General features: G+C 47.8%; 1 protein-coding gene across 2 annotated transcripts in view; it reads right to left on the minus strand.

Annotated features, from left to right (window-relative positions):
- RAB6A (RAB6A, member RAS oncogene family) overlaps window positions 1-14,191 on the minus strand; it is a 54,838-nt gene that overhangs the window by 2,731 nt on the left and 37,916 nt on the right. The window contains exons 4-7 of one of the 2 annotated variants that reach the window (XM_061458157.1): window positions 13,783-13,888; window positions 11,338-11,449; window positions 10,299-10,392; window positions 558-624 (exon numbers count right to left, since the gene is read on the minus strand). In XM_061458157.1, coding sequence (XP_061314141.1) covers window positions 558-624; window positions 10,299-10,392; window positions 11,338-11,449; window positions 13,783-13,888 — 379 coding nt within the window. Of the gene's footprint in view, window positions 1-557; window positions 625-10,298; window positions 10,393-11,337; window positions 11,450-13,608; window positions 13,715-13,782; window positions 13,889-14,191 lie in introns of both variants that reach the window. The other variant, XM_061458156.1, reaches the window with a different exon arrangement.

A 14,191-nucleotide genomic window follows, 5' to 3' on the forward strand; every position in this document is an offset into this window, starting at 1 on the left:
AAGGGAACTAGAGAGATCCCTTCCAACCTGGCTCATTGCAGGATTCTGCAACTCGGATCTGCAAGAGCCACACTGGGCTTTTTCCAGGCATCTTTGCCACTGTTTTCTCCCACTCCGTTCTCCCCCTCCCTCCCTGCACCCAATTGGCTCCAACACCACACAAAGAATCCTTCTGGATGTGTCTGACTGCATCTTTCTGCACCTTCCTGTTGTTCTCCTTCAGCTTTCATTCACTTGTCCTTATGTTTATGGCCTCAATTCATAGCCCTGAGCACCCCTACTTCACAGCACAGCCCTTCATCCTTACCACTCCTAGTCCCAGCCTTCTATCGCCCCAAGCTTTCCTCCTCAGTACTTCAGGCTTGAAGGTTACTTGCCCTTATTCCCCCTCTCAAGCCTCATTTTGGGATGTCCAGAAGCTGACCAAGAGCTGTAGGAGAGATACGACTCCTTCTTTCTTCAGCCTTGTTATTCAGAGCCTGCGTTTTCCTCGTCCAGGGTAACGCCTGGCAGCACTCTGCCACCACTGAGGCTCAGCTCAGACACATAAAGGATACTGTCTTCTCTACTTTTGTCTTGTGTGCTTTCCATTCCAGGCAAGGCAGCTGCCACACGTCGGAAAAGCTGCAAGGCAACAAGGAACAGATCAAAACAATCCCACTTGAAAGAGTGCACCCGGTTGATACAGCTCAAACAGTGATTCAACCCGTCCTCCGGGACTATTGACACCAAAAGCCTGACACCAAATACAACCTTTAATCTCAGGAAATGGCAAACCACGTTTCTGTTGGGAGTGAAGACATCAAATGTGCCTGGATACGAGCAGCAAACCTTCTACCACCTTCTCTGCTAATATCCTCTGTTTGGAATGCAGCATTTCCACCTCACGTATGTGCACAGACCCCAAAACCTCCCCAGTATCAGGTGGGAACTCGACCTTCACACCTCCATGGGGTATTGGTTACACAGGACACACTAAACCAAACACAGCATTCAGGAGTTGTGTCACCACCAGCATTGACCCAGGTGGCACATACAGAAGAGCATCAGAAAAGGGGATGTGTGTAGTGACATCCCCCCAAGCACCTTCTTCCAGGCTTCACCTATCTATGGCTCAGGCTCCCTGTGAACCAGAGAAAGGATCTTCCTTTCAGGAAGTTCCCAGTCCTTTTCTGAGTGTCCCTGACTTTTGGTACCTGCCCCATCATCATGATCCTGCTCGGAACAGGAGCCTGCAATCCCACAGCAGTTGTTCCACCTCTCACTCCAACACTCATCTCCAGTTTCCCAGCAAGACCTCAGCTCCAGCATCTCTTCACAGTTTGATTCCACCAAGTGAGACTGAACAGGACCAATTCCCTCTCCTGCATTCCCTACCCCAAGGCTCAGCTCCTGGTTCCTACCATGTGGCTTTCCCCCAGCTCTCTGGGTGACAGCCTACAGATGTGCCCACTGTGAATGTGTGAGCATTCACTTGGCTCTCCTGAGCCCACAGGGGTCTGCCTCCTCCTGCACACAACAGCCCAGTTAAGGAATGTCCTTCAGCTGAGTGCCTTCTCTGACACCCTGCCATGCTACTTGGTAAGAACCACACAGATTTCAACATCATGTGTCTCAGCAAAAATGGAAGGACAGAATGGATCAGACAGATGGAAGGACGCATCATGCCTTTACTATTCACCAGGGTTTTCAACTGACCACCTAACTGTTCCTTACCTTTGAAGAACAACCCTAGCAGAGTCTGATCCATACCCAGACATGACCATCTGACATACACTGCCTCCATATTTTTACATCATCACAGACATTGTCACTACCATGTACTTCCTGTCTGCACGTAATCCAGGACTCAGAACTTCATCCAGTGTTCCAATACCTAAAGGGGTACAAGAAACCTGGAGAAGGGTTTTGGACAAGGGCCTGTAGGGACAGGCCAAGGGGAATGGCTTTAACCTGCCCGAGGGGAGACCGAGATGAGATGCTAGGCAGAGGACTGGAACTGGATGAGCTTTAAGGTCCCTTCCAACCCAAACCACTCTGGGATTCAGTGATTTGAACCCACAAGCTCTTTGCAGCCTCGATGTCTTCTTTGCCTTTAACAGCCTTCAACATAAATCCTGACTCGATCACGTCTGGGAACAGAAGGTTCTGACTCTCCTTCTTCACTGACTTTGTCCCTAGAATTACTTTTGCTCTCCCAGTGTTCAGCATCCAGCGAGCTCTCCTAGGATGATTTCAGGATCTCAATTTCAATTTTATGAAAGAAAAAGAACTTTGTGGCTTCTGGGAGGCAAAAAAACACAGGAAAAAGGGATCAGAGAACCAGGTTGCACTGGAGAATACCCAAACACCATCAACAGTTAGGCTTTCAGAAGGCCTGATGTGTTGTCAGTGCACACATGCTACGGTAAACCCTGCTCCTCTCTGGTGCATCACTACATCAATCCCTATTAGCTCTGGAGGGGAAGATCTGTTCAACATCTCATCCCTCTAACACACATTTTCCTGCTGATAGAGAAATAATAAGAGGATGGAGTAAATTTGCTTCCCCACCCTTTCAATACATGGCTTTTTCTGCTCATACACTACACTTTTAAAGAATCATTTTGCCCCAGTTCTTGACCCAGAAGGTTTGGGAGAGAAAAAAAAAACCCTCCCAGTCACTTTTAAGGCTGGATGTGCAACAGTTTGGCATAATCCTACCAGACCTTGCCTAAATTAGGCTGGTTGCCATCTTTGCTCTGAGAGGAAGATGGAAAAGCATCAATTCATATAGCTCTTTGCTAGCATCATACATTTGGAGAGCCTACATGGAATAAGCTTTAAAAAACCCCAAATGGCTTTAAACTGTGGGCAGCTTAACCATGTATTTCCCCCTTGTATAATAGTAGAAAGTGAGGGATGCAGTTTATAGAGGGGAGGGGTGGGGAGCCTTAAAAACCTCAGCTGCTGGGAACCCACTGGAATTACTTTATTTAAACCAAGCTGCTGACAGAAAGGCTAAGTGTTGAAAATACCATAATCCTTCCTTTACAGTAAGCCCAGGCATAAGATCCTGCCTTTAGCAGTATTTCTCCTCTAATTATTTGACTAAAAAAAGGAATTTGGCAACTAAGAAAATCAACTTTCTTCCTTATTAACCTTCTGCTTATCAGCCACAACATATGTGCACAAATCCAATTAGGGAAACTTCATGATGCTTAGGAAGGAGCCGTCAACACAGGGGCTCAGTGCTGCACAGTGCCGGCAGCACCTCAGCCAGCAGGCTTAGCTCACCACAAATGTGGCAGGAGGTTGCAGATATACATGTATACATCTATAATATAATGTATATATGTATATATAGGTGTCTTAAAAGGGTGTCTTCTCCCATTCTGCTGCGCTCTGGGAGGACCCCCCCTGCAACCCTGATCCAGCTCTGGGGCAGCAGCACAAGAGGGACGTGGAGCTGTTGGAGTGAGGCCAGAGGAGGCCATGGAGCTGCTGCGAGGGCTGGAGCAGCTCTGCTCTGGAGCCAGGCTGAGAGAGCTGGGCTGGGGCAGCCTGGAGAAGAGAAGGCTCCTGAAGGGGAGACCTGAGAGCAGCTCCAGTGCCTAAAGGGGCTCCAGGAAAGCTGGAGAGGGGCTTGGGACAAGGGCCTGTAGGGACAGGCCAAGGGGAATGGCTTGAACCTGCCCGAGGGGAGACTGAGATGAGCTCTTAGGCAGAAGCTCTTCCCTGGGAGGGTGCTGAGGCGCTGGCACAGGGTGCCCAGAGAAGCTGTGGCTGCCCCATCCCTGGCAGTGTTCAAGGCCAGGTTGGACACAGGGGCTTGGAGCAAGCTGCTCCAATGGAAGGGGTCCATGCCTTGTTTAATCAGGAAGGAGATTCAGGACCCAACGGGAACTGGATGAGCTTTAAGGTCTCTTCCAACACAAACCATGCCAGGATTCCACGTCTGAGTACCAGTGCATGTGTGTGTGTATGTATAAAAACATATGTATTGGTGAGCATTCAAGACTTTTTTCCCAAGGCAGCTGTTAAATCCCAGAATCCCAGACTGGTTTGGGTTTGGAAGTGACCTTAAAGATCACCCAGTTCCAACCCCCTGCCACAGGCAGGGACAAAACACAGCTGTGTGAATGAATAAGAGCCACACGCAGTCTCTTTCAGCACTGAAACCTGAACCTCCTTCCTGATTAAACCCTGATAAACAAGACAAACCCTCATCCCTCACCACTGGATTTCACTCATTTGCAGTCTGTGCCTTTCCTCCTCCTCCTCCAGCTATGAAATCCCCACCAGATCAGTGTCACAAACCGGAGGCCTATCCCAGTCCTCACTGTACCACTCCTGCAGCAAGATGGAAAGCACAGGAGGATCACTGTCCACGTGGAAAAGCCAGGCAAGAAACCTGCTCCCTAATGCAAAGCAAACAAACCCCTTCCCCTAATTCCCATTCTCCGAGGGGAGCAGTGCAACTCGGAGTCATTCCTGCCCATCGGATAGACAGGAATCAAAGCACAAGAGGAGAAGGAGCCAAGCAGGGGGATGCAGCCAGCTCTGTGAGAACAGGGTTACTCCAGAGGCCTTTAGCTACTGCCGTGAGAAAGTCTGGCTGCCAAATCCCATATTCAGCCTGTGGCTCTTTGAGAGCCAGTGTGGAGTGTGCCAGGTCCTGCTCTAAGGAGGCCTTCAGGGCTCTCCCTCCTCTCTCCAGGACAGCAAAACGAAGGCTGACACATTCTGGGCATACAGTGCAGAGCCTAACAATGAGATTCCCTGAAATACAGACTGCTGAGGGAGAGCATGAATCTTAAAGGCTTGTAAAGCTTATGCAGGGCTGACAAATGAAATGAATCAGAGTCTAGGAGTCTCTGCATTAAACGAAGCAAGTTATCTGCTTCTCAGTCTTAGGGCTCCCCTGGCCATCAGTCTGCTGGAACATGCAGGATCCGAAAGTCAGTATTCTTCCCTTCTACTGCATCAATTTAACCCCAGAATAACACTCTCAGCAGCAGTTCTATTCTGGAATATCATCCACTCATTTTTCCTTCAACATCCCCTCCCCAAAGCAAGGAAGAACAGGGAGTTTGTAGGACTCAATAAGAGATGCAGCAGTACCCAGCTGCTGTATGCTACAACCTGCTCTGACAGTGGGCAGCTCCAAGAGATGAGGCTCATCCCAGCAGCTCCTCAGCTCCGTGGCTGGGGTAAAGAAATGCCAGAGAAGTCATAAACTGAGAGCAAGCTGCTCTAGTGGAAGGTGTCCCTGCCCATGGCAGGGAGGTGGAGCTGGAGGAGCTTTAAGGTCCCTTCATCCCAAACCATTCCATGCTTACATAAAGACTGTGAGATGACATCATTCCTCCACATCTCACCACAACTGGATTGAGGTCATGGGACTGCCTGGAGCCCCACAGCATCCCTGGGCTGCCTCTGCTCCTGCTAACCCTACCTTGCAGCCAGCCCTAGGGCTGTGAAGGCAAGTGCGCTCCCAGTGGCATCTCCAGATCTTGCCTGCACACAGGTGAGGCTGGAATTCACATCTCTGAGCTGAAAGATAACATGGAAAGAAAGCCAGGAAGCTCTGGTGGGCCAGAGGTGAGGCATCAGTTAAAGCAGAGCTCGCTCTGGCACTGGTAACATCAAAGTCTACAGCAGACACTGCACAGAAACCAAAACCTCAAAGAGAAGGGGGTGTCCCTGCCCACGGCAGGGGGGTTGGAACTAGATGATCTTAAGATCCTTTCCAACCCTAACTATTCTATGATTCTATGAAATGCAAAGAAGCCAACAATGGAGGATGGAGGGCTCAGCTTCATCCCAAGTCTCTTTCTGTGTTAGTTTGTCTCATTCCCTACCATTAACCCGGAGCATGGGATTTAGATCCAGCAGAAGGATTTTGTGCTGGGAACAACAGTGTTGTGTCAGCAGTTTTGGACTCGGTATCAAAGCTGCTAAAGTCAATGCTAAATCTGAACCTATCCCTGATGGACAAGTCAATGACTCGAGAACTAGTCCAAGACTCACTTTGACATTAGTATTCCCTATCTGGCAGAAGGTAATGTTAATTTTTACATCAGTGTGCTTCATTAGATGTAGTCAAAAGCTAGAATTGGTATGTAAAATAACCTGTTCATTTTAAACTTGATTATAATAATTTGATTAATTAAATACAGGAGTTTTCATTTGGAATTCAAACTCCTGCGTGAAAATTAACGTAGACAGTAATTGCCCTGCAGCATCAGAATCGATTGTGGATAGAAGATATCAGTATGGAGAAGGTCAAATTTGCCTTCAGCTTATTAAAGAGACATTTTATACAGGTTATGGGAAGGTTATGTATAGAATCACACCTGGTTTGGCTTGGAAGGGACCTTAAAGCCCATCCAGCTCCAACCCCTGCCACAGGCAGGGACCTTCCACCAGAGCAGCTTGCTCCAAGCCCCTGTGTCCAACCTGGCCTTGAACACTGCCAGGGATGGAGCATTCACAACTTCCCTGGGCAACCCATCCTAGTGCCTCAGCCCCCTCACAGGGAAGAGCTTCTGCCTTATCTCCAATCTAAACTTCCCCTGTTTCAGTTTGAACCCATCACCCCTTGTCCTATCACTGCAGTCCCTAATGAAGAGTCCCTCTCCAGCATCCTTGCAGCCCCCTTCACACACTGGAAGCTGCTCTGAGGTCTCCACGCAGCTTCTCTTCTCCAGGCTCAACAGCCCCAGTGTTCTCAGCCTGGCTCCATACAGGAGCTGCTCCAGCCCCTGAGCATCCTCGTGGCCTCCTCTGGACTTGCTCCAACAGCTCCATGTCCTTTTTATGTTGAGAACCCCAGAACTGCACCCAGTGCTGCAAGTGGGGGCTCACCAGAGCACAGTGATGGAGTTGTTCCCATTTCATTAGGGAAGAATTCATGACAAGTTAGTAACATAAACTCAGACCAAATAGAGAAGCTGCAAGGAAACACAACTAGGAAATAATGGTATTAAAAGTCTTCTCCTTTGGGAACTGTTTCAACAGTTACTTATGAAACTAATTGAAAGTGAGAGCTCCAAATGCTCTGCAGCACAGGAGAGCTTTGAAGTTCCTGCAAATCCCAATCCCTGCCCGCAACATGGGATCAAAACTGAGCAGAAAAATCCATTTTTAGCTCTTATTCAACCACCCCCCGTGTCTTTGTGGTTCAATATTGTGCACAGAGAATGAGGTCACTTAAAACCTGTCCTCTTGCCCCATTCTGACAAGTTTCTACATTATATCAAGTACCCACTTGAAATATGATGCAGGTTTTAGATACTCCTATTTCTTAATGTTAACAAAGAACAAGCTTTATGTCTCTCCACACCAAATCTTCTATTTAATAGCAGGAATTGGCATCCAGCTTACCACCACCACCCTGTTTCGCTTGGAGCTGCATTACCTACCCTATTTTCTCACAGCAGCAAGTCTTGCAGCATGTAACCTGGCAATTAAAATCAGAGGCATGATTTGTCTAGACCTCCATTACCCAACCAAGAGTTGTCTCTAGAGAGTGAGCAAGTGAGGCCGCAGCTACAGAAATGGCTTTATGCTTTCACAATCTCATTAGGAAAATCCCCCAATGGCTTCAGCATAAAACACAGAAAGGCAAAGTTAGCTCCTTCATCAGGGAGTAAATGGAGCTCCCATCCCTCTTGATGGAGGCTGCGCTGGCTTTACAAAGCATGTAAATGACAGTATCTACTGCCACAACGGGCCACAGGCACAGGAATACAAGATGTGTCCTCTCTTCCCCTCTGCTCTGGAGCCAGGCTGAGAGAGCTGGGCTGGGGCAGCCTGGAGAAGAGAAGGCTCCTGAAGGGGAGACCTGAGAGCAGCTCCAGTGCCTGAAGGGGCTGTAGGAAACCCAGAGAGGGGCTTGGGACAAGGGCCTGTAGGGCCAGGCCAAGGGGAATGGCTTGAACCTGCCCCAGGGGAGACTGAGCTGAGCTCTTAGGCAGAAGCTCTTCCCTGGGAGGGTGCTGAGGCGCTGGCACAGGGTGCCCAGAGAAGCTGTGGCTGCCCCATCCCTGGCAGTGTTCAAGGCCAGGTTGGACACAGGGGCTTGGAGCAAGCTGCTCTAGTGGAAGGGGTCCCTGCCCGTGGCAGGGGTTGGAGCTGGATCAGCTTTAAGGTCCCTTCAACCCAAACCAGGCTGGGATGTGTAAATCATTCCTCTCAGCCAGGCCACTGCTCTCAAGCTCACCCCCTGCAGTCTCAGTAAACATTAAGAATTCCAGCATGGGATCCAAGCCTGAATTACAAACCAGCCTCTGTGTTGTGGCAGGATAATTGGGGACCCTGGGACCAAACACTTTCGTGCTCACTAATGCACTGAAACACAGCACTGTGTTAAGACATCTCATTATTCCATTATGTAGAGAATAATGTTGCTCCTAATATACAAAGTCAAGAGACATTTTAATAACAGACCTTTTAGTCCTGGCTACAATGTACAAAGTCATTTATAAGCCTGTTTTAGCAACTGATCCAACTCTGCACACAAACTGTTTGTGTAACTACATAGGCAAAAAACACGTGGGATTATGTACATACACATGTGTGCATGAGTTTGCTGTGTGGGGATGCCCAGGAACAAATGTCTTCTACCTCTTGCACTGCTGCATTTCCTCCCACCGTAAGGAGCAAATACTTTAAGGGCCATGACTCCATGTGAGAAATTGCTCCATCAATGAAGCAGCAGTATCCCACTGTGCACTGAGTCAGGAAGGACGGACACCACTCACTCTCAATTCATGATCTCCTAGAATCTTGCCTCTAGCTCTCTTGCCTCGTGTTAGAAATGCTTGGCTCTAAACTGGGAGAGACAAGGATTTGATGGATGGACCACAGTGTGGATAAGGAATTGGCTGGATGATTGCTCTCAGAGTTGTGGTCAACAGGTTGATGTCCAAGTGAAGACCAGTGATGAGTGGTGTTCCTCAAGGGTCAGTGCTGGGACCAGCACTGTTCAACATCTTTACTGGTGACACTGATAGTGGGATCGAGCACCCTCAGCAGGTTTGCTGATGGCACCCAGCTGTGTGGTGCAGTGACACTGGAGGGAAGGGATGGGATCCAGAGGGACCTGGCCAGGCTGGAGAGGTGGGACCGTGTGAACCTCATGGAGCTCAACCAGGCCAAGGGCAAGGTCCTGCCCCTAGATCAGGGCAATCCCCAGCACAAACCCAGGCTGGGGGAGACTGGATGGAGCAGCCTGAAGAGAAGGACTTGGGGTGTTGGGTGAGGAGAAGCTCCCCATGACCCAGCTTCAGTGTGTGCTTGAGCCCAGAACCCCCCCGTGTGCTGGGCTGCACCCCCAGAGCGTGAGCAGCAGCTCAGGGAGGGGATCCTGCCCCTCTGCTGTGCTCTGGGGAGACCCCCCCTGCAGCCCTGATCCAGCTCTGGGGCAGCAGCACAAGAGGGACGTGGAGCTGTTGGAGCGAGGCCAGTGGAGGCCATGGGGATGCTGTAAGGGTTGGAGCAGCTCTGCTCTGGTCCCTACCAACTGAAAACATTGACTGTGATTCTGCAAAGCCTATTTGTGATCACAACATTTCTTCCCTGTCAACACCAGATCAGTTCCTCAGTGTTTACTACTCTCACCCGTTCACTGTTTGCCAAGTGATTTATCTTCATTAACACAAGTGCTAAAACCTCATTTACCATGTCACAATGCAAAAGGTCTCAGCTCATCCCACAACACGAAACCTAATTTTATTGCAGTTGCATCAGCTCGAAAGACCTCTCCCTGCTTTCCCCTATTCAAAAGCAACTCATCACCTACCAGAAGTAAATAGCTTTGGCTCTCCAAGAACATTGACTCACACTTTCAGGGCCTTCCAGAGTGGAAACACCAGTTTCCACTGTCTCACTGTACAGTGGAAGCACCACTGTACGTTTAAGGCATCACATTCCTCCTTGACTGCTGTGCCCATGTTCATTCACTGAACTGGCACCAGAAACAATCCTAGGACTTCTTTTTCCCCAACTTTTTGGCTCATGCCTTAATCCCTTCAATCTAAACACCAAATCTGAATTATCAAAGATCCAGGAAGGATTTCCCTTCTACAGCTCCTCTCTTCTAAGGGGAAAGAGATTCCAAGCCCTTTGCTGCAAGGTCAGGGATCCTCTTCTGAACCTCAGCCAACAATTCAACTCTGAGATGGTGCCTGTGATATGCGGACTACAAATGTCCCCCTGAGACCCTCTGCAAAGGCTTTCCAATGCCCAGAGAAGTTCTGTTTCCACAATGGTGCATTAACAGAAGTAGTGTTGTACCTGCTGTGGTTACTCACCTGTTTTACGTTGTATCCTGCTTTTGCACTAGTTTCGATGAACATTACATTCAGCTCTTTGGCTTTTCTTTCTCCTTCCTCAATGGACACTTGTCTGGGGAAGATAACACAGAATTAGGAATAAAAAACACAGACAAACATCTTGAACATTCAGATTCTTGTTTTTAACCCCAAAAGGTGACTGCATCAGTGCAGTTCTGAAAGCATTTCATGGTTTCAAATTCAAGTGCAGCCGGACACTGCTACAGGGTGCCCAGAGAAGCTGTGGCTGCCCCATCCTTGGCAGTGTTAAAGGCCAGGTTGGACACAGGGGCTTGGAGCAAGCTGCTCTATGGATGGTGTCCCTGCTCGTGGCAGGGGTTGGTGCTGGAGGAGCTTTAAGGTCCCCTCCAACCCCAAATTATTCTATGATTCTATGAATACTATAAACCCAAAAGCAGCAGCAACAGCAGCAAAAGCTGAAGATGCTCAACCTCTAGGAGAATGCTTAAGTTTTCCAACTTATGAAAACCCCTGAAGGGTTTCAGAAGGGAGGATCAGTTGCACCTGTCATTGATAGCTGAGCAAATGTATTAAGTAGGAATATCTGTCATCATTGAATAGAATCATAGAATGGTTTGGGTTGGAAAGGACCTTAAGATCATCCAGTTCCAACCCCCTTGCCATGGGCAGGGACACCTCACACTAAACCATGGCACCCAAGGCTCTGTCCAACCTGGCCTTGAACACTGCCAGGGATGGAGCATTCCATAATTCCATACTGATTTTAGGTTATTCATGCGCTGACCCAGGTTGTAGCTGACATTCCATTCTGTCACCTGAACAAGCTGGTGACAGTGGCTCAGCTCCTTCACTGGCAACTTGTGCTTAACCAAATGAATGATTTACAATGAAGATGTCTCTCGTCACAGCCATCTCCAGCACAGTCAAAACAAGCTTCAGCATTTGGGAACTAATACATCCTTTTTACAATAGCTGTCTAGGAGCAAAGAGCAGCAGGTTCACAACAGCACTTGGAAGACGAGGGATTCCTCCATACCTCTTATCTGCTAGATCTGTTTTGTTCCCCACCAGCATGATGATGACATCGCTGCCCCTTTCCGTTCTCACATCATCAATCCATTTTGTCGTTTGCTGGAACGAGTTTACATCTAACAGAGAACATGGAGAGGATTTGTCACTGCAGGAATTCCTCACAGATCCCCAGTAAACACATCTCTAAAGCCCAAATGAAAGCTTCATAGCCTCTGGAATTGGCGTAACAGGGTGATGAAGAATCAGCAAGTGAAACCCTTAGTCTCCCACACTGAATGATACAAAAGCTTTGGTGGTCATTTCAAATGGGCTTCAAATTCACCTCACTACAGGTGAATTCAAAGCCAGGGAGTCAAGCTGAGCTAGAGCTTGGTTTTGCCACTGTCTAAACTGAGATGAGCATCACTAGGGTTTAAACCAGTTCCCCTCTTGTTTAGTTCAACATAAAATAGTTTAAAGAGAGAAAGGGGATTGAGGTGATAGTGCATTCTACACTGCTTATGACCTGTGCAGCTACAGCAAGAGGTTCCTACAGGTTCATGGCTTCTCAAGAGTACCTAATACCAGCTACAGGTTTTCTACAGATTAATCACATTTACCTTGCATGGCTCAGGATGCTCTCTAGGGTGTATCAGGGTTAAACAACACACTAACAACTCCTGTACCACTGAATGCTCAAAATAGTTCCCAAATCATTTGTACAGCACCAGAAATACAAATTTAACCTATGCACAGACCCTCTTTCTTCATGATTTACAAGGGCCTGTAGGGCCAGGCCAAGGGGAATGGCTTGAACCTGCCCGAGGGGAGACTGAGCTGAGCTCTTAGGCAGAAGCTCTTCCCTGGGAGGGTGCTGAGGCGCTGGCACAGGGTGCCCAGAGAAGCTGTGGCTGCCCCATCCCTGGCAGTGTTCAAGGCCAGGTTGGACACAGGGGCTTGGAGCAAGCTGCTCCAGTGGAAGGGGTCCCTGCCCGTGGCAGGGGTTGGAACTGGATGAGCTTTAAGCTCCCTTCAACCCAAACCACTCTGGAATTCTGTGATTCCTCCTTAAAAGCTGCAACATAAGAATTTCACAAAGCTAAAATGACCCAATGAAACAATTTATTGTTGGAAATGTTGCATCCCACAAGGAAAAACCAGATGTATAGGGGCTGTGTGGAGCTCAGCATCTGCTAGGGAGTGATGTGAAATACAGTTGAACTGCCAAAGTAGTTCTCAGTACTTAAAGAGGGGAGGCTCTGCAGCAATTCCTGAGGAGCACTGATTGGTTTAATGGCTTCTACTGCATAGCAATATATAGTGTGCTTGACAGCCAAGGTGTGATCACTTCCCAGTGCCTGAATTCTTCTTTTTACTACTTGGCAATACCCAATTTGCCAGGTCAGTACAAATATATCCAAGTTCACAGCTAACCTGTGCTTCGAGCTCAAATAAAAGCACTGTTTTTAACAATTAAAGCTTTAATAGGTAAAACCCACGTTCCTGCTGTAATCCTCCAGTATCTATAAGTCAAAGAACAAGCATTTTGCATTTAGATAGAATCAGGCCATTGTTCGTGGCCGATTCTGGTTTAGCATGAAAGTGGCTGAAGGTTTAATTCTCCTAAATCAGTGTTTGTGAATGCAGAAGGCTGGTAAGTTAGGGGGGCTCTGGACTGAGGGGAGGGACAGAAAGAGAAGGCTTGAAAAAAGCACTAATATTTTAGTTCACAAAATTATACATACCTTAGTAAGAAATGAAAGAGCAATTGTTAAAAGATAAGGGCTTAGTGGTGAAGTTTTTCATACTGCAGAATGGGAAAGCGACTGATTCAAAATGGAAATGTGATGTTAATGCATTTCCCCCCCCAGCCCATGCCCAGATTGTTTTGGGGGGGGGAGAGGGTAAATGGAGTGAAGCAAGCTACAGCTATCAGTGCAAAGTCTCTCATTTCAGAATCCAGTTATCTATGAACATGATTCAGGTGGTTGAGATCAAAAGTCATAGTGATATTACGATCAAAAAAGCAGATGAAAGAGGGGAAAGTGCAACAAGACCAGCCAGGATTCAAGAACGTGACAGGAAAAGGTTACAAACTGATGTTTGGAAGACAGTTTATACACTACAACAGCAGCAATCAGGTGGCCAGCTTCAAATTGGACTCGAGTGAAAGAAAACACCTTGGTTTGTCATGCCAGAATGGAGGACAAGCAGATGGCTGCGACAGGACATGCAAAGCTAAGCTAAAGGATGAAAAGGGGCAGAGGATTAGAAATGCAGAATTCCCCCCACTCACTTGTGATATCATAAACAACAACTGCAACAGTGGAGTCACGAATGTAGCTAGGAATCAAGCTCCTGAACCGTTCTTGACCTGCTGTGTCCCATAATTGCAACCGTACCTAACAAAATCAGTCAAACAAGCAAGAAAAATAAGAACAAAGGTCAAAGCCAGTGCCAAAATACCTACTTGTGATATCGTAAACTACTACAGCAGCAGCAGAGTCACGGATGTAACTGGGAATGAGGCTACGGAAACGTTCCTGACCCGCGGTATCCCACAGCTGCAACCTGATCTGTGGGTGGGAGAAAATGAAAAAAAGCCAAACTGCCACAAAAAATGAAAGAAGAAAGAAATTTTACTTTTGAAAAGAAGAAAAAAAAAAAAGGAAACTAACAAACAAACAAACAAAAAAAAAGCTAAATAAAAATGATAATCATGCAGGAGATGATTGGGAGCTTCCCGAGGAGCGCTCCCGAGCGCCAGCAGGAGCCAAAGGGCTGGATGTGCAGCTACCTCGGGTTTCTGCTATGTAAAAAAAAGACTTCCAGAGGGGAGGAATGAACCTGCTCAGCTTTGAAACTGAGAGCACCAACAG

This window comes from Pezoporus flaviventris, unplaced genomic scaffold (assembly GCF_033815535.1).
Source record: "Pezoporus flaviventris isolate CSIRO_AGI_PZ_B2104156 unplaced genomic scaffold, CSIRO_AGI_Pfla_v1 ptg000025l, whole genome shotgun sequence".
In the NCBI taxonomy this organism is placed as follows: Eukaryota; Metazoa; Chordata; class Aves; order Psittaciformes; family Psittacidae; genus Pezoporus; species Pezoporus flaviventris.